The following is a 22574-nucleotide window of genomic DNA, read 5'->3' as shown; positions in this document are numbered from 1 at the left end:
TCTACTACAAAAAAGATAACAAAGCTTTGTCCTGAGCATCAACTCCCGGACTCCATTCCACCAACTCCTCAAGACACGATAGATAGAGACAACGCTGAACCCTTCAGCAGCAGTTGTATGAAGGTCTTGAGAGCGAGCTTCTGTCCAGAGAGGATGCTGTCTGTTCTAATATTCTTGTACTTCTTGCAGGGGGAGCAGCGCCATATCAGTCCATCTGGAGACTTCGAGGACGAGCAGGGAACCAGGGACATAGATGCATTACACCCAGGACAGGACATGGAGCTCTTTAGGAGGTTTTTCTGGAATAGGAAGTCTCGAGCATTCTCTAGGGAGGCGGTGGGTCCATTAATTTCGTCCATTAGACAGAAGAGTACCATGTCAGGAATTGGAATAGTTGTTGTTGTTGATGATGGCAACTGATAATACTTCACCAAAAATGAACGACTTATATACCACATTTTAATTGTAATCATTTATTTCATTGAGCAATCAATATTATTCGTAACTAATTATATCCGAGAGACCACATTTGAATCGTAATCAATAGTTTGATCCAGTAATTTACTACGCTACAATTAATTATGCTAGTCGTAACTAATTGCATCCAAGATACCATACATACCATTCATATGATCTGGTAACCAATCAACTATTCACAAACACCTGTTGCTTGATTCAGGGGATACTGTTATTTAAATACAGTAATATGATCTGGTAGACAGTGGTCCGCGGACCACGTTCCGCAGACAGTGGTCCGCGGACCGTGGTCCGCGGACCGTGGTCGGGCTATCTCGATACTGCCGCAATGAGGGCGTCAGTCCAAAGAAAACCAGCAAACCAATCAGCGCACCTCATATTGTTGTGTGGTAAGACATGTGAGAACGAGGATAAGATTTGCAATCTTGAGAACGACTCTTATTGCTCACCCCACGAAAAACCTCACCGAACCTCCACGCGGTGTGTGGTGGGTGGCTCGAACGGGAGGTGCATGGGTGTTTCTAATCTATGCAAAGGAAGGGACTAGCCATCTTTACATCAAGGAAAGGCTCTAATAGCCTCTACTAACCTTAGAACCGCAGCATAACCGCTTTTCCCTCAGGCAAATAACACCTTCCACAGGAAACTAACACGCTCACAGGCCCCCGCATGACGTGTAACCCCAGGATTTGGTTTTGGATCGGACACTGAAAACAACGATAGAGGAGCGGTCTACACGCTCACAGGCTACCATGTCTCGTGTAACCCCAGGATTTGACACGTTCACAGGCTACCATGTCTCGTGTAACCCCAGGATTTAGCACGCTCACAAACTACCACGTCTCGTGTAACCCTAGGACTCACTTAACAGACTCTAACACGCTCACAGGCTTCCACGTCTCGTGTACCCTAGGAGTCGGTTTTGGATCGGACACTCAAAACAACGATAGAGGAGCGGTCTACACGCTCACAGGCTACCATGTCTCGTGTAACCCCAGGATTTTACACGTTCACAGGCTACCACGCCTCGTGTACCCTAGGATTTTGTTTTGGATCGGACACTCAAAACAACGATAGAGGAGCGGTCTACACGCTCACAGACTACCACGTCTCGTGTAACCCCAGGATTTAACACGCTCACAGGCTACCAAGTCTCGTGTAACCTTAGGATTTAACACGCTCACAGGCTACCACGTCTCGTGTAACCCTAGGACTCTAACACTTAACAGACTCTAACACGCTCACAGCTTCCACGTCTCGTGTACCCTAGGATTTGGTTTTGGATTGGACACTCAAAACAACGACAGAGGAGTGGTCTACAGTGACGTTACAGGAACATTGCATAATGCACCAGGGGCGGTGGTAACAGAACTTCAAGACTCTCGGAGTCTGTTGTCGATATCTATCATATAATATAAGTATGGTATATAACAGCAGGAGTTGGAGAATGGGGACGCGTTGTGAAAGCCACCGCAAGGAAGGCTTACAGTCGCCGCCGACCAATCAAAAGAAAGAAGACTCTTATTGCTCTACATGGTTACAGAGTAACCATAGAGGCAAGAAGGTGGACAACAAGTACAACAAGTACATTGTACAACAAGTATTCGAGACCCCTATCTATCAGAAGTATACAAAAACCTCATCCCTGCCCCTATGACGGCGCGGAGTAGATGTGTTTGAAAATTGAACCCTAAAGTGTGTATATATTTGATTGTGGATATTTCAAATAACATCGATATCGGTAGCAAATGACCATTTCCTTTACCTGTGTTTGTTTTCTGCCAATTGCTTCACATAGCCATGAGTCTATGCATACTGCATGACGCGCTTGTTTCCTGTGCTGCCGTTCAGCAGTCGCGCGCTACTCCAAGCGAGAGGGCTCTGGTTAGAACAAGCCAATTGCAACACTTGATTTGAATGAATGTATATATTGTTTGAATATCGTTTAAAATTTAATGTTTAAAACCAATCACAATCTACCACTGTATGGAGCTGGTGAAGTTCCAGCATTTTTGTTCCTCAGGCTCAGCCATCTGTTAAATTTTGCACTGCACTAACTCAAAGTAAAAGTTAAGTAAAGTAAAATATATGACATCATCACACATGTCTACAAAATATCATCGCACTATGTGAAAAAGTATATAATAAATATTTCCCCACCAACATTAACTCAACACTACATTTAATATGATGCCTGATGGAAATGTATAGCATCCTTAATATACATTATATGGCGGAGTGACAGACTGGGCACCGCCCAGTGCAGTATTAAGTATAGAAAACGTCGCAACATGAAAGAAACAAATGATAAAACGTTTTAGGCCTGGATAGAACCAAACCTGGAAAAAATGCTGCCTGGTGCACGCATTAAGCTAAGACCGGGATTATAAATTTAAAACTATTTGATTCAAACCGGACCAGAACCAAAAAGTTTAGTGTTCAGTGTTTGGTGTTGAGTAATATGTAGTACATAACAACAAATTTAACTTTTTGTAATGATTCATTATGAAACAAAAAAATGTCCAATGAAACAAAAATCAAAAATCTGGCCAACAGCCAAAAAACAATTTTTTCCTTTTTTAATTTTGCGAACCTTGAGTGTCGTTTTTAATTTTTTCGAATTTAAATTAATTAAATTAAGTCAATCACAAATTTAGCTGCCACGCCTGACGCCAGTCCCAATTAAATACAATGCACTTGTGATCATACGTTGTAGACCCACCGCGCACGAGTGCGCGCGGCTGTATCGTATAGTAGTCACGGCTGTATTGTAGTCACAATACATACACTTAGTGAAATGAAACGACAATGGGGGTCATGACGACGTGATACAAAAATGCACGTTTTAGTTTCTCAAAATAAAAACAAACAAAATATATGAATTTAACATTTAAAAAAGATCGAGCATATGACAATAATAAATTTAATTTTTGGGGTGCCGCGCGCTTTTAAAACTGGTGGTAAATCGAGCGCTATCATAAATCAAAATTTGTTCCATAAAGCTTATGATGACTGTTCAACTAATGATTAAAATGTTTATCAATCAGCTGTGTTTGGTGTTTTGTCTTACTTTTAAAAAATTCCGTGCATTACAGTATATAGTAACATGGTGAAATAAATTAAACCCGGTTTCAGATTATCTCCTACGTTTACATGATATCTTTTCTTGAAATATCTGGCACTGGTAAGGTATAACTAATAACAATTAACACTGAGAGAGTGTAATCATTCGTGGCACTTCTTAAATGCTCATGTCAGAATAACCATTTGTTTGCCTGGTGATCAAAGGCTTAAGTTTTCATAGCATTGATGGATGATATAAGTCTAATTTCTTCGAAGTAGCCCGCTGCTTTTTTTCTCGGAATATTATCATGCTCGAGGCACGAAGCTTCAAGGTAGCGTGCCGCGTGCGCCGGGTCAGTCCATTAACAATGGACAATTCGTAGCATCGTCCAGTAACAAATTCAATCTAAACTGTGATATTTTGGTCAAGGAAATGGCAGAAAAGTGCCTATTTAAAAATCGTTCAAAATTTGTCCTTGTATTTTGATGAGATTCTGTTTATCAAAGGTTTCTACTGTGATCTACCTTTGATAACCTGAAATGTGTCTTGTGCCATTCACAGTGGACACACTTATTGGTCATTGAATAAAATTCAGTCAAAATATTGACATTTTTTTTCAAGTAAAGCCGATATCTTCTGTAATTTCTGAACTACTCTTGGTAACGCAGGTTTCTTAAGCGTGCACATACGTTTATTCTTGGCCGTTAATCAGACCCATGACATAACGCTATAGGCGGCAGTGACTGTAATTTTCTACAACAATTACTGAATCATCCATCCATAAAGTGATTTACAAAATGACACCTAATCCTCGTGTTTCGGTGTTCACTTAAACGGTACTTGGCGGCTGAACTGCAACTGTGGTGTCTGATGTTTGCAGCTAGATTGGACTCTGATATTATGTATTAGCAAATTTGTATAGTGTATAATTTTTTAGTGTTTATCATACTCTGCAACCTGGTAGCGCGGCTGACACAAAAAACAAAATGTTGGCCTGGCTTACATAACCAAGTAAATAACACGCACTCCGATAAAAGCCGTCTGGAGAAACTCCGCAAAATGTTCATTGTAGTCAACGGGCACAAAGAAGCACTACTAGCAATTGTGTCCTTTACCCTCCTACCTAATTTGAACATTTTCGTGGCTAACTCATTGAACAGCATCTGAAAAATTTGTTTTACTAACAAAGTGTTTATCCGATTATATTATGTTTTATTGAAACAATGTACTTTTTAATTGAATGACAATTCAGGAAATGTCTGAACGTTCAGAGGAGTCAATCGGTTTGTGTCTCTCAGAGGACAAAAGCAGACTCACTCTATCTGATGAAACGGGAGAAGCTAAGACAAACAAATCCATATCTGTTGAAAGTTTATCCTTGACTAAAATTTCAGCTGCCAATACTGGTATTTTCACTTCAGAGCACCAGCCAGTCTTTATCACAGTACCATATGACGAAGACCAAGAAAGACCTACTAAGATGTTAGAAAACCCTCCTAATTTTCTGTCAGTGTCACATCACAACACCTCAACCAGTGGAGTCACACCAAGTGCTACTGCTACCACTCTGGAGGGAACTCTTGATGATATTCCTGATTTTCAGGAGATGCTTCCTCTAACCTCTGTTGTTGTGACCAAAAAAGATCAAGATGTAGATGAAAGTGTAACCCCGGAAAGTTCTCCAGCGAAAGACTCTAATTACAATCAGTCCTTATCTCCGCCATCTGGCCTACTGTTGAACACAAAAGAAAAGTTGCTTACATCAGAAGCAAGGTTTATGCAAGAGGTTAAGCGACAGAATACTACCAAACCAACATCGTCTATTAAATCGTTTGCTTCTAACACAGCCCCCAAAACATCAACATCAGGAATAACAGTTGTTGAAGTTAAACCTCCCAGAAAACCAGATGGAAGAGTAACAGGGAGCGATGTAAGCAGACAAACTAATCCTGAACATTCTATTGGATCCATCAAGTCTGACACAATGGGAGATTTTTCTGCTTCTGTTTCCAACTCTAGTTTCTCTACTTCTAGTAGGCCCAGTGATATGACTGTTTTCAAGACTTTTAATCCAGACTGGCCAGTAAGAGAGAAGCCATTTCTATTGCATATGCCAAATTTGGAGGATACTGAGAATAACAGCACTTCTCACGGCCACCGACGTCCAAGAAAAGTTCTCGGTAATATGAATACGTCAAGTAATAATCAGAAAACAAAATCTACTAAAAATTGGAAAGCTTTGGAGAGTAAAAGTCGTTCTGTCGATACGAGAACTCCAACTCCATCCAATAACAGTGATTCTAGCTTATCTTACGAAGCAGCATCTAAAAAACGAAGGAAGAAACAAGTTGTTAACTACATGAACGAAAACGGTATAAAACAGATAGTAAAGGAAGAAATGACAGCTGTTGTTAGTATGCAAAATGAGATTTGGCATAAAATTTTAGATTCTTTCGTCGACAAAGCATTAAAGGGCAATGAGAACCATGTTCAAAGTGAGGCTCCTCGTGTGAAACCATCTCAATCAGGAATGGTCATGCTCCAGTTACCCAAGGATGAACCAGAACCATACACTTTCTATAAGCCACTTAAAATCCCAATTTTTAAGTCAGGTGACGAGGCGACTAGACAGGGTCCTATGTTTCTGCAATTGCCTACAGAAGAAGATGAAATAGATGAAAAGGTGGCTCCACTCAGTATCAAAATTGAACAAAAAACTAGCTCTGAAGAAGTTGTCGCACCAGTTCCAGCTGCATCACACCTTGATGTTTCTGTTCAAACCAGCAACTCTGTTGCACAAACACCAGAGTGTGTAGAAGTGGGTGTGCAGCCTGATTTAGAAATTGAAATCACACAACCCTCTAAACAACCCTCTAAACATGAAACAAACCCAGTTCACGGATCTGAAAATCTTCCAATAAAGCAAAACTTGATGAAACCTCTTAGTGAGAATCTAGAATATCAGAAGACTGTAAATAAACAGGAAATACCTCTAAAAGTTATGGAGGAATGCAAGATGTTGCTTGAGAGAATCCAGAATTCAGCAAATGAGCTCAAAGCAATTAGAAAAGACAACACGGTATCACGTAAAGCCACGGCTGAAACTCCCGAGGAGCAGTCATTTGTTCCCAGCAAAGAAGAAAAACAGTCATATATCAAATCGAAGCATGAAATATTCTTGGAAAAATTTTTCGATGAAGAACCAAGCAAAAAGAAGGGAAAAGCAAACAGGTTTATAGACATAGTAGATCTTCCTCAAAGCACTACTAACTCAGGTCATTTCGACTTATTGAGAAGAACATCTCTTACAAGAAAACCGGAATCAGAATTCCTTCATATAACTGATATAAGTGATCCCAGAAAGACCCATAGTGTAGATAAGCGTCTCAAAGTTGAAAGAGGTCATGGTGCAAGGGCGTCTAAAAAAGAATTGCAACATAAAAAGAAGGGAAAAGATAAAAAACCTGATAAAATCGACGGTGGACTAAGAACCAAAGACGTATTTGCTCCCAAAAGAGAAATTCCAAGAAGTCTAGAACTAAACGTAGAGTCACCTAGATCTCGTAAATCTTCAGCGGTTGATGAGCCAGCTAGCCCCTCAGCTCACTCAAAGAGATCAGACGATGATCTAATTCCTGAAGCTCCTCCTTCACCTGGCGAGGTGGCTGACTACAAGTCCCAATCTATGTCGTCAATTGGTAAATATCTGTCACAGAAAGACGACGAAGAAATCTCAGTGTCTGATAAAACAATTGAGAATGAAGAACCAATGTCTGAAGAACCAATGTTTGAAGAGGGGGATACTTTATCTTCACAACCTTGTAAATCACCTGATTTCATTCTTGAGGCTAGAAATCACTCCACTCCGCAAAAGGAAATTCCTGAACGCCACACAGCACCAGCAAGCGAGGTAGAATCAAGAGTTTCCTCAGAGTCTTATCAGCCAAAACCGATCGACCCTACCCAGTTCAGTCGATACATTGAAGACAACCTGTCAAAAATAAAGCAAGCTTACAGCGAAAGTCAACAGAAAGAAGTCGACAGAACAAAGAAGATCAACATGCTCCTCCAAAATCGGGGCACCGTTCAAAGTGCTGCCAAATCCACATCCAATGTTACTCGACCAACTCCAATCCGTCCGTCACCCCGGCTCAAATCAGAAACAGTAACTCTGATAAAAGCTCCCAAATTTATCATGAGCAGAGACCCACCCAGCCAGATGAATCCCTGCTGATACGACCCAGCAGTAAAGCATCTGGTGTGAGCAGCGATACGTCACTCCCTACCAACACTGACGATTTATTGAGAGCGGCACTTGATAGTGATAGTACCATGCCACCAGAGCCAAGACCAACTAAGCTTGCTGCGGAAAAACCCAGAAAACAGATCAGTAAAAAGAAGACTGCACATAATCATGTGAGTATGAGTTAGTGACTATTTCTTAGGAAGTGAATCACTTTAATAGTTTAATCGTTTAAGCTTATTGTTTATTTACTGTTATGTATTAAAATCTATATGCTTACTGTTTCGATAGCAATGTTTAATTAGAACTTAAGTTTACTTAAAACAGAGTTTAGTTAAGTGCTCTTAGCGTCATCTTGTGACTTGTTGTAATATGTTTATTTTGTTCAAGTCGGTCGACATTCGACCTGCTATTAGATACAGTTATCTTTTGTTTGAAAACTGTCAGTTACAATTTATCAGTTTTCTTATTGTGAAATGTAACTTTTACAGGATAAAAAGGAATTGGAGATGTGGACAGAAGAAAAGCGAAAAGCAAGAATGTTGGAGTTTAAGAAAGAACAAGATGAAAAGAGAAAGCAAGAATCTCGACCTTATCAGAAACCAAAAACCCAACCTACACCTCCGTAAGTTGAACTGCATTTGTCGGGACTAAATAATTTTATGCTTTGTCTTTATTTTTAGTAGCTTTAGAAGATGAGAATCCTGAGAAATAAGGGCAGCATCCAAGAAACCCGTATGGAAGTTGGTTGGAATATAGGCTACCGGAAAACTTCCCCCAGTTTCGACTTTTCCTAGACTGGGTAATTTAACTCCGCAATAAGAGGTACACTTTAGTATTTATAAGATATGAACCAAAGCCCCTCCTGTGTGTTTGTGTGGACGAATGTGCTGAGACCCACTAACTAATAGGCGTGGTTTAAAAGAGACATGGGTGTAGCCAGCGGCTGTAAGATATTTAAACGCTTCCCCTTCGTCCGTGTTGATGATATAATCACATGGAATGGCTGGGCTTCTTGGATACTGCCGAAATAAGACGACATTACCCTAAATTGACGCAAGTCTTTACTACTTTATTGATACAAGTCTTTAATACAATTCTCTTATTTGTATAATAGTGGTGACTGTGAAATAAACAGTTTTGTTCAGGAGGAATGAGTTCGACAGAAAAGCAGCTATACTAAGAAGACTCAATGTGGCTGAGGAACTGTTCAATGACATACAAAAGACACCTAAACCTGTGGTAAGAAAATTATTCTAAGCTACCGAAAAAGATATAACTTGAAAGTAATCAAGTCAAGACTTAACCTTCTAGTTTTTATTAAAGGATATATTAATTTCTATAAAGTCCTTGTTTGATATGAGGTTTTGAATGTTAAATGCTGATTATTTACAGGTAGCAAAGTCAGGACCATTTAAAGATAGAACAACAGAGTGGGTACATGGACTTAACATAGAGGAGTTTGACTCGATACACTCACAAGCTTTTACATCTGAGCGTGGTGCCTCAGAAATAACCGAGGGCATTTCTCTACCTTGAAAGCTTGTTGTGACTAACACTTCAATAGTGAAATCTATTAGTTATTGTAATGTTTTATTCTGATAATGTCTAGCATATGTGATTTTGAATCTCTGTCGAAAATTTTATTAAAGTATTTATGTCCGTCGCTTTGGTACTGATTATTGGTATGTTAACATAATGTAAATTTTGTTTTGACTATCTATACGATTGAGAAGATGGCTTGTTATCGAGTGTTTACTGTTTAATGTTTACTGTGACAAGATAAAGTTATGTATTTCTTCTGAATTTGTAATTGACTTAAGTGTATTCAGTTGTAAGAAAGTATTTAAACTCTCTTTGTTCTGATGACTAGGAAATGAGGAGCTGTATTGATCGACCAGTTCGTTTAAATCACTAATCGTATATCGTTTAAAGCCGGTACCACGACAATATAACGTTTTACGTAGCGCGCTGCGCATTTAAAATATAACAAATGCACTTTTCGGCCCGTAGTGTAGCAAAATTCACTAATTTAAGCAAGCTAGCTGTACGTGCGCGTGGATATCGGCCATTCGATTCGTTCGATCAATGCGCGGCGGAAGAAGGCACGCACGTGGGAAATAATTTAACTGGTGTTCACGTTTACCGCTTGTATTTCGTTGCAGCTCCGTTTTGCGTCAGGTGCAGTGTCCCATTTTTAATTGTTAATTTTTGCATACGTTACACAGTTAGCTTTCGAAATTGGTAGTGTTTTATTATGTATTACATATTATCCTATTATATTTAATGATCATAATTAATTATGATCACTCTACAGCTACACTCGATCGTCACTCGAGTATCACGTGACTTACTTAAACACTTTCTCTAGATTTGATGGCCCTTAGAGACATTCAAAAGTTAAACCTAATCTACTCCATACTCGGACCCCAAATTAACATGGTACGGTCCTGTTTGATGTCACGTCACACGTGATCGATCGAAGCAGTTTTTCGCCAGGGCCGGAGCATTTTTTGTTTTTACCTTATGTCATATTATATGGGGTGATGGAAAACAATCAATTGTCGGGATTGGACAAAAATATTTATTGAAGTTCGAGCGTAGATGGTAGAACTGAAGTGTGAAGTGTTTTGGCACGCATTGCTGATTTTGATTCTAATTCTATTAATTATATGGTCATTTCACCGGGAAATGCAATTCACGTGACCAGTGACATTCAAAGGCCGGCCGCTAGCTATTTTTTAACTCAGCAGTATCAAAAACGCGACGGAAATTGTGTTTTACATTTTTAGAAAACATCTTAAATCTCAGTCATTCTCATGCAAATCATTTTATTTAATCATTTAATTATTTATGTCGCTTATAGTTTGCCTTTTGCGGTCTCGCTGCTCGCAATACGCGTACTCATGGGCCATGGCATCGCCGCATCCGGCATCCCCTCCGCTTGCCCGGCTAAGCTACGACTTCATTTATCAGACTATGATTCAGGCAATGTCTGACAAATTGTGCTTGTCCCAGATGTCACGTGGATGTCAAATAGATATATACTGATCGTGATTAAAACCGGGTACAGTTAGTCAATTAGCTATTTCCACTCTGTACTGCACTGTACAGTCACTGTATCTGCTTCTAGGCAGTTGGGACCAGGGACGACGGACGTGGGGGAAACGGTACGTCTAAACTTTAGCTTAGAAGTTAAGGACATCGGCGCGCTGCTTCATTATGTTATTAGTAGATTTTCTTAGTTGTTTAATACATAACTTTACGCAGTGCACTTTCGTTTTTCTGATCGGTTTAAACTGTTAATTAAAGTATGAGCTGGAGGAGTCGAAATACCTGTTCCAAACACTGGAATTTGAAACTATGAAATGACAAATTCCAGGTAAGTACAAGTTTATCTAATTTGTTTTGCTCATAACTTCGTGGGTCACCTATTACTTTCTTAGCAGTTTGATAATTATAAATAATCATAGTAGTTAGCAGATAAACGAAAATAATTTGACGTCATTTCTCCAAAAAACTTCCATTTCCAGAATCTGAGAACTTCCATTTCACAAATTTCCGGAGTCTGAGACCGGTATTGCAGTTCATTTCTCTGAATTTATTAAGGAGGATCGTGTTATCTTAATAACTTTAAGGCAGACTTAAAATTAAATTTAGATGAATGGGCTCGTTCTTTTATACAGTATTAAGTAAGCTTTTCTTTATTATAATATCTTTAATCCGCCATCAGGCCACCTGTTAATATTTTCTTTGTCATTTATCAGGTCTGTCGTTACTGCTTTGCTCGCCAGTATCGTCTTTAAAGAATTTCGCTTTCTTCTAATGGTACTTACCACAGGGGCTCCGTCACCCCCTGCGATTTAACTCAGAAAAAGTTTTCATTGCCAAATAAATTTTCAAATATCACATCTCATGTGTCATTCATATTGGGGCGTCTGATAATATAATTAAAATTTTACTGGCTTACTGCTTACGTTATCAAGGCTTCAACACGTGTAATGTGACCATAAACTGATAAACCATAGCCAAGGACTCTTCTAGAAGGATCTAGTCATTCGGATGTAGTAGAATACACGCTCAAGCCTCAAAGTCTGACTCAATCATTTGGCGATGAAGTGGCTCTATTTGCGTTCTAATTAATTAGGCCTCTTCAGTATTTTTAGACATATGTTTTATATTCACTTCTGGAATATATTAATTAGTTCAAGCAGATGTGATAGTATGTACATTATTTCTAGAAGAAAGAAAAAACAAGATTTCCATAACATTCAATAAATCTAATCAAATTGAAGATAAAGGTCACATGTGTTCTGTATTTTAATAAAATTTGTTAATCTTTCGAAAATAAAAAATGTCTTAACTCTTACCAAAAATATCAAATAAAATGCTATACCATTAATGCTACACCATTAAGAAGAATTCGTTGTTTTTTAAATCGCAAAAATCAATCATATTTCAAAACAATCTTTAAAACTACAACCTTAAAATCACTGCAGTCTACGCAGTGCGGGTCACGTCTTTTCTACAGGAATTTCTGACGATTTCCCCCGCTGTGAATTATACTGACCAACACACAGCGGGGGAATCAGTGAATTCTTTTCACCATAATTCACCAGGATCTGATTCACTGAAAGTCTAACAATCCATGATGGTCACCAATAGTACAGTAATCTGTCGAAATTAAGTGCGCAGGGAAGTAAAATAGTCTGCTACTCTGTTTTCTTTGTATGAAGAAGGACTAGTGTAAACCAAAGAACTCGTCCCCAACTTTAACAGGCTTCTTATACTCTTTCTTGACGTAACCAGCTGCTTGTTTACCCTGGGGGAGATTGCTACGTTAATAAACTACTATAAAAGGTTTCCGATGAATCGAATTTGATTACCGCCTGTCTTCAGCAAAACCATACCACTTAAATCACTCAATGTTCATTATTTTGATATCGTTAACCATAAAGACAATGTAATTGTAAATATAATAGAAACATGCCCCCCGCCCCCCCCCCCCCCCCTGATAAAGATTACTCAATACAACTAACCTTATTCACTGGTTTGCTAAGAGCTAAGCTAGCTAGAGGGCTGAAACCACTGTTCCTGTGGCTGGTACTATCACCGGAGCAATTCTGGAATGTCCGGGTGTTGGCTGTGGTGTTCAGTTTGGGGAGCGGGGCTTTGGATGCCGTTGTTTTAAGAGATGTGGCTACTAGAAGGAAAAATGACATTAGCTGAGGATATTGGTGAAGGGTTAGTTTCAGAAATTTGTAGGAGTGATTTTTGTGACAGGACTCGTAGCACAAATAATAAAATGCGATTGTCCATCAGTGTAGAGGCAAATAAAATCGAGTGGACAAGCTGTCGAGATAATATTACCTAGATAAACAAATTGGGTGTGCATACTGGGTAATACTATTGCTACGTTATTTATAATGAAATCTACTGCCTTGTGATTGTTAGCCAAAAGGCATAATTTGACAAAAAGTGGCTTTTGAAAAATAGCCTTAAATTAATTAACGGCTTTATAATTAAAAAAAAAGAAAACATTCAAATTCTGGCTGACATCCTCACAAAACCATTGAAGAAAAAAATCCATCGAAGAAAAAAATCTAGATCTTGCCTTATTTAAACCTTTAAATTCCGACTTAAAACGAGACAAATAGCCTAGACTGAAACCATATATTTATAAAATTGACTGTTTCCTGGAAATGTGTTAAATATTTGATTGATATCCAATCAAGTAACACCTAGTCAAGAACCGAATATTGAGGTGGGATATCCAGCCAGAGCTGGATTCAGCCTTAAATCAAATACTATGAATTATGATAACCTGAGTAGAGGGTGTGCAGCTGGACCATGAAAAGTGAAAGAGGCAATTTTAATTTCACTACAAATATTCTCGCGAACTACATTGAAGAACTGAAAGCATCCAAATTCAGGCTAGCGAATCATGATCAGCTCTTAACCAAACAAAAACCTTGATGACTAAGAAAACGATTTAAATACTGGCCTTACAAAACTTTGAAAATTCGACTTCAAAGTAGAAATGGAACTACTCGTACCGCATTTAGGAGCCAACCAAACTTTACCAGCAAACTCATATTGACGTGTCACCAATCCAGGCATCGGAGCTGAAACTACAGGTTAAAGCAGGGACAGACAGGACACGTAACAAACACCCGAAATCAGGACGAAATTGATGAATTGGCATCGTAGGCTGCACTTCTGGTGGACCTAGCTACAAGCTAGCGTGCAGCTGGCATGCGAGTGGCGTGATCACGGCGTGGACCGGTACTCCTAGTTCATAACTTGTCATCCAGAACATTCCACCGTTTCCATCTCTCCACAGTGAAAAAACCACTGCTGAAGTGCTGGTGCAAGGTTTTGATGAGGTCTCGGTATAGTGTTCCGTGTTCATAAGCAATAACTCAATAGCTGGTTAAGTGTATACGTTTGTAACATTGTTCTTTGTAATACAATAGCTATTAGCGCACAGTAATGATTACTTGGCAAGAACAGTGGTTGAACTTAAAGAAAGCATCGTACTACACAGATTATGATTTTGATACGATAGTGTGGTCATTTTCTGATAATAAATGGCTTTATTTAAAATGAACAGTCTGAGATTAATTTAAACGAAAACATGTTAACATAATCATAGTTTTACCGTTCAAGGTTAATTCAGTATCGACCTATAATAGAGCTAGAAAATGTATAATCGTACTCGGTTTTCATACGGTTATGATGTGGACTCGGTTAGATTGACTCTATTGTTGAATGGCTGTGTTATGTGAGCATCATATTATGCACTTGAGTTTTCTGTTCGATCACTGGTCAGTGGCGTAACGAAGGGCCCTGCTGACCCCGCTGTGCGGGGGGGGGGGGGGGTGTTAGGGGGGCGCCAAATCGTCATTTGAATGGGGGGGGGGGGCAATTGAATGGGGGGGCAATTTGAATAGGGGGGCAATTTCGAAAACTTAACTAAAGTACTAGCAAAACTGCGCGTTTTGCTCTAGATACACACTTTTTTAGAGATTTTACCGGCGTATCCTCTAAAATCACCTAATTTATTCAATTTTAGGGAGGGGCACCAAAAGGGGAGGGGGCGCCAACAGGGGGGCGCTTTTTCGGCGGGGGGGGGGGGGGGGGGCAACAGGCAACGTTACGCCACTGTTACTGGTGCTGGTGATTCCTTTCAAATATTATTCTGGCCATTCGGCTTAACATTTGTCGATGTTATTGCACAGACTGGAATGTCCTATCAGCTTGGATACGTAATACGTTCGTGAAAATGATTAGCAGTTAGCAGACCATCATTTTAGTCCAATTCCATTCTTGGAGATCATTCCATAAAATCGAATTTAGTGGTGACACTGACAGTGAATTGAAAACAGAACGGAGACACTGTAAGTGTAACTGAAGGGCCAACGGCTCATTTCAATCTTCAACTAACTACTTATCTGGCTTCTCTTATCACAGTGCTGGCAAGCACGACCGTTGCATTTATTGTGGGTATACTATGTTCCCCATTTACTATTATACCCCCTTTACTATTATACCCCCTTTACTATTATACCCCCTTTACTATTATACCCCCTTTGGTACACTTTACAAGCCTCTTTTGTGCACGCGAAGCGTGCACTCCGGCCGGAGGCGGCGGCCGAAGGCCGCCGCCTCCGGCAGGAGTTTTCCAGGCATTAAGACTCATCGGAAGTCGTTCAGCAGATTTATTTTTAGTTCAAAACATTCTAATTTGATGTCAAAGATGACAGGAATAAAAAATATTTATGTTGAGATTTTTAAGAAATTTGCATAAAATACTCGCCAGCACTGTTATACGAAATTCGGTAAAAAACCCAAAATCGCCATATTCAGGTGCCTTAAAAACCATGTTAAAATTGAGTTAGAGATCTGAAATTTTTCAGGGCGTCTAAACGTTGACCAAATCGACTGCAAAAAAAGTTTCAGGTTTCAGGAGCATCGGGAAATGGGTTTTCTAGAACCCTTGTTTTACGATAGATTGTCGTGATACATACATACATACATATATATATATATATACATATATTCAGGGATAGACGCTTTGCCAGTCAATTGTAGCCTGTATTTAAGTGTCCATAGATTCAAAAGTATAAAATATAAAGCCATTTCCGACCACAGGTCTTGCAAATAATTGTTTACACTTTAGTTTACATTGTATAAAAAAATTATTTGACGTCATAAACACCCCTTGATTACGTCATCAAGTTAACCGTTTTTAAAACTTGATTTTTGACAAAGTAATAACTTTTAAAATGAATTTTAAACCATTAAGGAGTAATTTTATTCAAAATCTGAGGAAATTTTCATCTTAGATAATTGTTCAAGCATTCTGAAAATCTATCGGAAAGTTTTTCTAGCTTGCTCCTTCATAAAGATATTCGTCATTGAAGTTTGTGCTTTTTCGAAGAATTATTTTATAAAAACGTCAATTTTGCGATTTAGTATTCTCTGGTGTTGGGCCATGCCTTGGGTTGTGGAGCTCAGTTCTGCTTTCTATAGGTATAAATTGTGCATTAGGCTAGTTTTAAAGTTGAAAATCGAAAAGTTGCACACGTGGGGACACGCCCAAATTGATAGAAAATTGCTAAAATCACTGAAAATTGCTGTTTTCGTCATTTTCTGTCAACTTTAGAGTGCCGTTGTGTGACAGTTCTTCTTGAAATACTTTGAAACTTTGCATGCTTATCAAGCTATATATAAAACAATTACATGCAAAAATTTACGGCGATTCAATATTGGATGCGCACGCAACGTCCGCTCAAAGTTTGCACGTGCGAAAGGTGAGAATTTTGCTCATTCGTGATTTCCAACAAATTCTGCTTTGCCACGACAGTTTAATGTCATTATATATGAATTTAATGCCAACTTGAATGAGTATTAAGTGTCATATTCAGTCAGTGATCGACCGATATGCTTCCCTAAACACAAGGAAATGTTTTTAAAGGAAAAATTTCGAAATCGTTGAAACTTCCTCCTTATTAATGAAGATATCAGTTTATATTTCGACTTTATAAAGTACCCTGACATTATAATCAAAAAGAGATGATATTTGACCAAAACCCATAATCATGGGTAGAGTGGACCGCTGCCAGTGTCTCTCTTTCCCAAACAAAAGGAAATGATATTAATTTGATTGACCGTTCTCAAATGCAAAATGATACCGAGAATGAAATCGGTCGCTCGCTTTTCCCATTCATTTACAATTGTAATAGATTAAGAAGAACTACCCAAAGGCAGCTGTACTCGGCAATCAGCAATGAAGATTTAATAAACTTCAGCTTGTTCAATAAGTAATAACTACCACCCTTGTCCCTTACCCCGAAATACTAGGTATCGACCCGAACGCAACCCAAAGAGATTTTTACAGCATCTGATTGACGTAATCAATCGAAACTTATTTATACAATTCGTAAGCCGTGAATGAATGGGAAAAGCGAGCGACCGATTTCATTCTCGGTATCATTTTGCATTTGAGAACGGTCAATCAAATTAATATCATTTCCTTTTGTTTGGGAAAGAGAGACACTGGCAGCGGTCCACTCTACCCATGATTATGGGTTTTGGTCAAATCTTTTATCATCGATCTCACCTTTTTTCAGAATTGTTTCCGGGAAGAAAAGGTATTTTATTGGCTCCGTTATGAGAAACAAATTGTTCGCGTTGATCGGGCACTGTTGATACGTTTCATGGGTAAGTGTAAGTGTAACGTAAGCATCAGAATTATACACAAAAGTTTACGTGTTGACTGTTGACCCTGGTTATCGGAAAAATTAAATTTTCTATCCCACTTGCACTGCCAGGAACGGTCATATTTCTAGATTTTTTGGAATAGGATCTGTTGTGATTTTTGGATCTGGCTCCAGCTCCAATCCAGCAGCTTGAGACGCAGCACCTTTATACGCACCTAATATAGCACCTTTAACATTAAAGCTCATTATAATTGTTCGTCTCCATTTACTGGCTTAATTCAATATTTTAACAACAATGGCATTGGCCGTTGGCTGATGACTGGAACTTAGAGTCAGCGTAAGCAGTGAGACCAAAGTACCTTTGGAATTTAACAAAGTATTCAGGTATTTTTAGCAAAACGAACTGTCCTGCGGTCACATTAGTTCACTTACTTTTCAATTTGCACAAATAGAAACCCAATAGTCCTCTAATTACACGCTTTCTACTGTACTCAATCAACTTTTTTAGTTTTGAAGTCTGCATCTGAGTTATTTTTAGTAAATTCATTTTTAGCAAATTCATAAAAGATGGTCTTCCCTTAAACCACATTTACATCACCAGATTTATGTTATCCTCAGTACTCACTGGTCTCTGTTTTTAGTTTGCATCTGAAATAATTATTTCTAATTGTTCGAATTACTATCGAGTAATTTAACCGTTGCAGAAGTGCACTGAAATAAGCGCCGGAAAGGTCTGTTAGCCATTCAAAACAGACACTTTTTAGGAACCATCAGATGGTATGGCCCCCAGTCGCAAAATAATTCAGGATAAAGCCGAGAAGATTGAGTTAGTACCTGTTTATTACTGATCCTTTCCCTGCAGAACCAGATTAATAAACTTAACGGGATTCATCTAACCAGGTGGTTCCATGAATTATGTGAAGCGCGGGCTATTCTGTTATAGGCTGTTATTCAAGTCAATGTTACTTCTGAACTTATGCCGGTTATTTCGCTCGAATATATATTTTCAAAGTCAATCCCAGCCCAAGCGGCCAAGCGTCCCACTTTCACAATTTTAATTAACGAATATTAAGCCGACTAATTAAATTAAACTAAGTCGATTATTATTAATTTGTCCGTTATATGAATTCTCTGTCAAAAGAAGCTTTGTTCAGTGTCTGCTGAGTGTCAGGTATCAGGTTCATAGTGCACCCTTACAAGTACAGACTGTAACCCTTGTTCAGCACGAGATGTACTCCCTTAATATCCAGTAGACAGCCCCTGAAATACACTGAGACGGAAACACTAATATACTGAGAGAGTCTCCCCACCCAGCTCAGCATTATACCCCCTGGGTACCACTACCTGGTAAAACCCTCTACACACACTAAACTCCGCAGTCACGTGACTCTTAGGTGATCACGTGACTCTTAGGTGGTCACGTGGCCCTCTCTCTGAGATTAGCAACCATCACGTGGTAATGTCACGTGGAGAGTACAGCTTGGTTTCCCGCCAAAGTGCTACTGCTCACAGGCCACAGCTGGCATTCGACCAAATGGAAGGAGAGTGAGGGTGGGCCATATTGCTCAGTTCCTTGCATCTTTATAATGTGCTATCGAGTATCGAGTGCTAAACTGTAAATGAGATTGTTTTTGATTCGACTGGAAGCTTCTGGTTGATATAAGGTGGATATGTTCCATTCAATAAGCCATCTCTAGCAGTATGTGATTAGATCTGATATCTTCTTAGTCTTAACCATCTTCCATTTTAACCTCTAAAATAGTTGAACAACAGATTCCTTCATCGTAGGGCTTTTGTGCTGTTGTCATTCAGGTTTCATCATTAGCCGTTTTTCAATTTTATAATCTATTTTTACTTTCGAGAGGCCTGATGATCAGCAAGAATTTGTGACTTTTCAAGGATTTAATTTCATTACTGATTTCTTAATTGCACAATGCTTTGTTCAGTAGTATGTGACTTGTTTTAATAAATTAAAATAATAGCCGAATAGAAATATTGTAATTTATAGAAATCTATCAGATCAGTCATCTTAACATAGAGTTTAGTAAATTTGTTAATTTAGAGAGTACTGTCACTGTGTATTGTGGCTTCCTAATTCACAAGTGTTTTACGTCCATTTCTTTTTCATTTGTGCTCAATTTTCTTTTTTCCCTTATTTATCTTCATGATTAATTTTTACGGCTGCGATCCGGGGTTAGTATACTAAATACTTATCGTGATATGTCCAGATTTCAGTTTTCTGTTCGTAAAGACCGCATACGTACGTTTTGGTACGTTTTGGTGAGTTTGGCAGGGCGTGCTCAGGACAACTGCATCGAGTGCGTCCTCCTCCAGCTCAGCATTGAGTTATCGTTTGTCGGAGTGTATCCCGGAACCGGTGGTGTGTCTGGGTACTGTTCCATAAATCTGCCTAGACCAACTTTGAAACTGTCTAGCAATGTGATACTCCGAAGCTCCGATGGGAGCACGTTGAAGAGCTGAGCTGCTCTAACTCTAAAGCTGTTGTCGTAATCTGTTCTTACCGACAACTGTGCGTTTTTGTTCATGGCTGGGATCTCTGCCTTAATACCATGCCTTTGATGAGACTTGAACTCGAAGCCCGTATCGTTCGGAGCATGTTCATTAAGAATTTTCCATACATGAATAATAGAATAACGCTCTCTCCGCCTCTGAAGGGACATCAACTTAAGCTTCTTCAGCCTGTCTCGGTACAGGAGCATGCTTGTTAATCCCTCAATCCAACGATAAACACTTATTGTTGAGTTTGCACTTTGCGCACCAATCACGTTGTACATTTAGAGTGACGCTTTCAGAACTTAATCAACATCGCAGCATCGCTGATCTATCAACCTCCAAGTAAGTGGAACTGGAAATAATATTGTCATTATTTTTATATGTAATATAATGAATTCTCATGTTAGCAATTACGCGCGTATTCGGAAAAGTTTAAATTTGATGGCTCTGCTCGTCACGAATGATTAATGAATTCTAATAAGTATAGAAATCATGTTGCGTATTCTCATTTTTTAAATGTTTATATGACTCAATAATTCCGCTGTTGTGCAATAGCTCTTTGTTCAACAAACATTTGTAACTTTAAGCCAAGTCGAAAAGACTATGATGATACTTTTTCGCTATCTTTGGTTGTGAGGATAACCTATTTTATTGTGTCGTTGTTTTCCAGAAGAAAAATGAACATTTTTCGAGCTGTTCTCGCCACAGTTGCGCTTTTTGTTGTAGCATTGTGTTGGAACCAACCTTCAAGAACCATAGAAGAAATAATGTTCTACGAACATGACGAAATTTCACCAGCCGAATTGAAATGTGACGATCGCCCTGATCGAGTAACAATTCTAACTTTTCCTTTGGAAGGAAATGCTCTTTTCAAATTTATGCAGCATCATTTCGTTAATACCTCTATTGTACACGTCTGGGCTTTCGAAACTATGGTTGACTATGAAACGCGAAGTTGGTACGAATTTGCTGAAAAGAACACTACTTTCATCATCATAAAGTTTCACAGAGATAGGAAATTTAATTGCCCCTTGGATGTGTACGATATCTATGCTTCTATCGAAAGTGACGGCAAAGAGATATTCTATCAAGAATCTGTGCTTTATTATCTCACTAGTCCTATATTTCGTTACAAAGGTCGAGATCTCCGAGGAAAAGAAGGAAGTGAACCCGTGCTCATATTGGATGATGAGGCAAATTTAACGTCCTTGTGGGAGCTATTAGTTTCTTTCCAGCTATTACGTTCCGCCATCGCAGAGGATGAGCCATGTTACTATAACCAACAAATAGCTAAATTAGTATTCAACAAACTTTCAAAATCAAAAAGATTGAACTGGAAATGTAGCCGTAATGAGGTCGTTAAGAATGTGATTTATGAAACCATACAACTACGATTAGTTCAGCCAATTTTGAATCTCATCGGTAACACCTGGTCGAAACGTATTCGATATTACGTCTATAATCATAAGGATAGTATGGAACAATTATATACAAATGTTTTGTATTGGGATGCACAGGGGTACGATGGCGAAAAGCCTTTTCAATCTTTTATCGACGTCGAAAACTTAGACGCATTGCAGGGACTCTTAAGACATCGATTCAACGTTACTTCAGATATCTTTTATCTCGAAATTTACAAAGTACCAGCTATTGAATGCCTTTCTAACCCGATAACTGATTTAGTGCTGTACCACTCCTATGTAGTCTTCAGATCAGATCATCATATTCATCGTACAAACACTTTTTGGCCAAACATATGGCCCAGGTGGATATCTGTTGAGAAAAATGGAAAAGGGATCACCGTTCAAGTTAGTAATAAGAAAGAAGATGTTGTTAGAAAGTTTCTTGGAAAAGACCGGGTGACTAAAAGTTCTCCAGCTCTCATGCAACAGTTTATTGGACACAGTGGAAATGTTTCACTTGCAAAAATTTTCGTGATTATTCAAGAGACCAACGAGTTGGAGAAATCATATAATCTTGTAACCGACAATTGCAAAAGATTTGCTAATACTGTTTACAATCACATTTCAACCTTGAAGGTGACTAGTAAGATTGACCTGACGAAGTTGAAGGATGGAAGGATAAAAATACCAGAACGAAAATGTGGCTCTTTTGATTGTTGTACTTTTGAAAATAGCAACGATCCGCCGGACGACGAGTTAGAATGGTATCAGTTCATGGTACGAATGTATGAAAGGATAACCTGTCATGGCACCCTCAGTACCCCCGGGTGTGTACTCAAAAGCAGAAAATACCATAGAGAACGTGAGAGATCGATATTTGAGACAGTGCTGAATTTCATCTACATCTACTTGTGCTCTTGTGTCTGACATATCGCTCAATGTCTGAACACATGATAGGACATCTCATTACTATCTGACAGCATGTTGCAAATATCTTAGAAATCGTAAAACTTTCAAGCGGCATGATATTTATACATTGAGTAGCAGTATCAACTAGATATGCTATATATAGTATAAAATGACAGCCCTTATGCATATCACATTACATGACTATACAATTTGTATTCCTATCTAAGTGTGCTTTCTCT

The 22574-nt window shown here is 38.8% G+C and overlaps 2 protein-coding genes across 2 annotated transcripts in view; both read left to right on the top strand.

Annotated features, from left to right (window-relative positions):
• The first annotated feature begins 4793 nt into the window (after positions 1-4793).
• On the top strand, positions 4794-9635 carry LOC134821662 (uncharacterized). Its single transcript, XM_063832368.1, has 4 exons — positions 4794-7957; positions 8276-8409; positions 8933-9026; positions 9180-9635. Exon 1 carries the CDS (start codon positions 4797-4799, stop codon positions 7773-7775), a length of 2979 nt encoding a protein of 992 aa, XP_063688438.1. The 5' UTR covers positions 4794-4796; the 3' UTR covers positions 7776-7957; positions 8276-8409; positions 8933-9026; positions 9180-9635.
• A 1646-nt stretch (positions 9636-11281) lies between these two features.
• Positions 11282-22574, top strand: part of LOC134818656 (excitatory amino acid transporter 1-like) — a 38723-nt gene continuing 27430 nt past the window's right edge. Inside the window, exon 1 of the mRNA XM_063828303.1 lies at positions 11282-11287. The gene's annotated coding sequence lies outside the window, so the exon portion shown is untranslated. The remainder of the gene's footprint in view (positions 11288-22574) is intronic.

The sequence above is a fragment of the Bolinopsis microptera genome, chromosome 1 (assembly GCF_026151205.1).
Source record: "Bolinopsis microptera isolate Bmic1 chromosome 1, MBARI_Bmic_1.0, whole genome shotgun sequence".
NCBI lineage: Eukaryota > Metazoa > Ctenophora > Tentaculata > Lobata > Bolinopsidae > Bolinopsis > Bolinopsis microptera.
This window is presented reverse-complemented; position numbering and strand designations above follow the sequence as displayed.

What these genes read in the sequence shown, in the direction of transcription:
- LOC134821662 (XM_063832368.1), top strand. Translation starts at nt 4,797, where the DNA reads ATGTCTGAACGTTCAGAGGAGTCAATCGGTTTGTGTCTCTCAGAGGAC.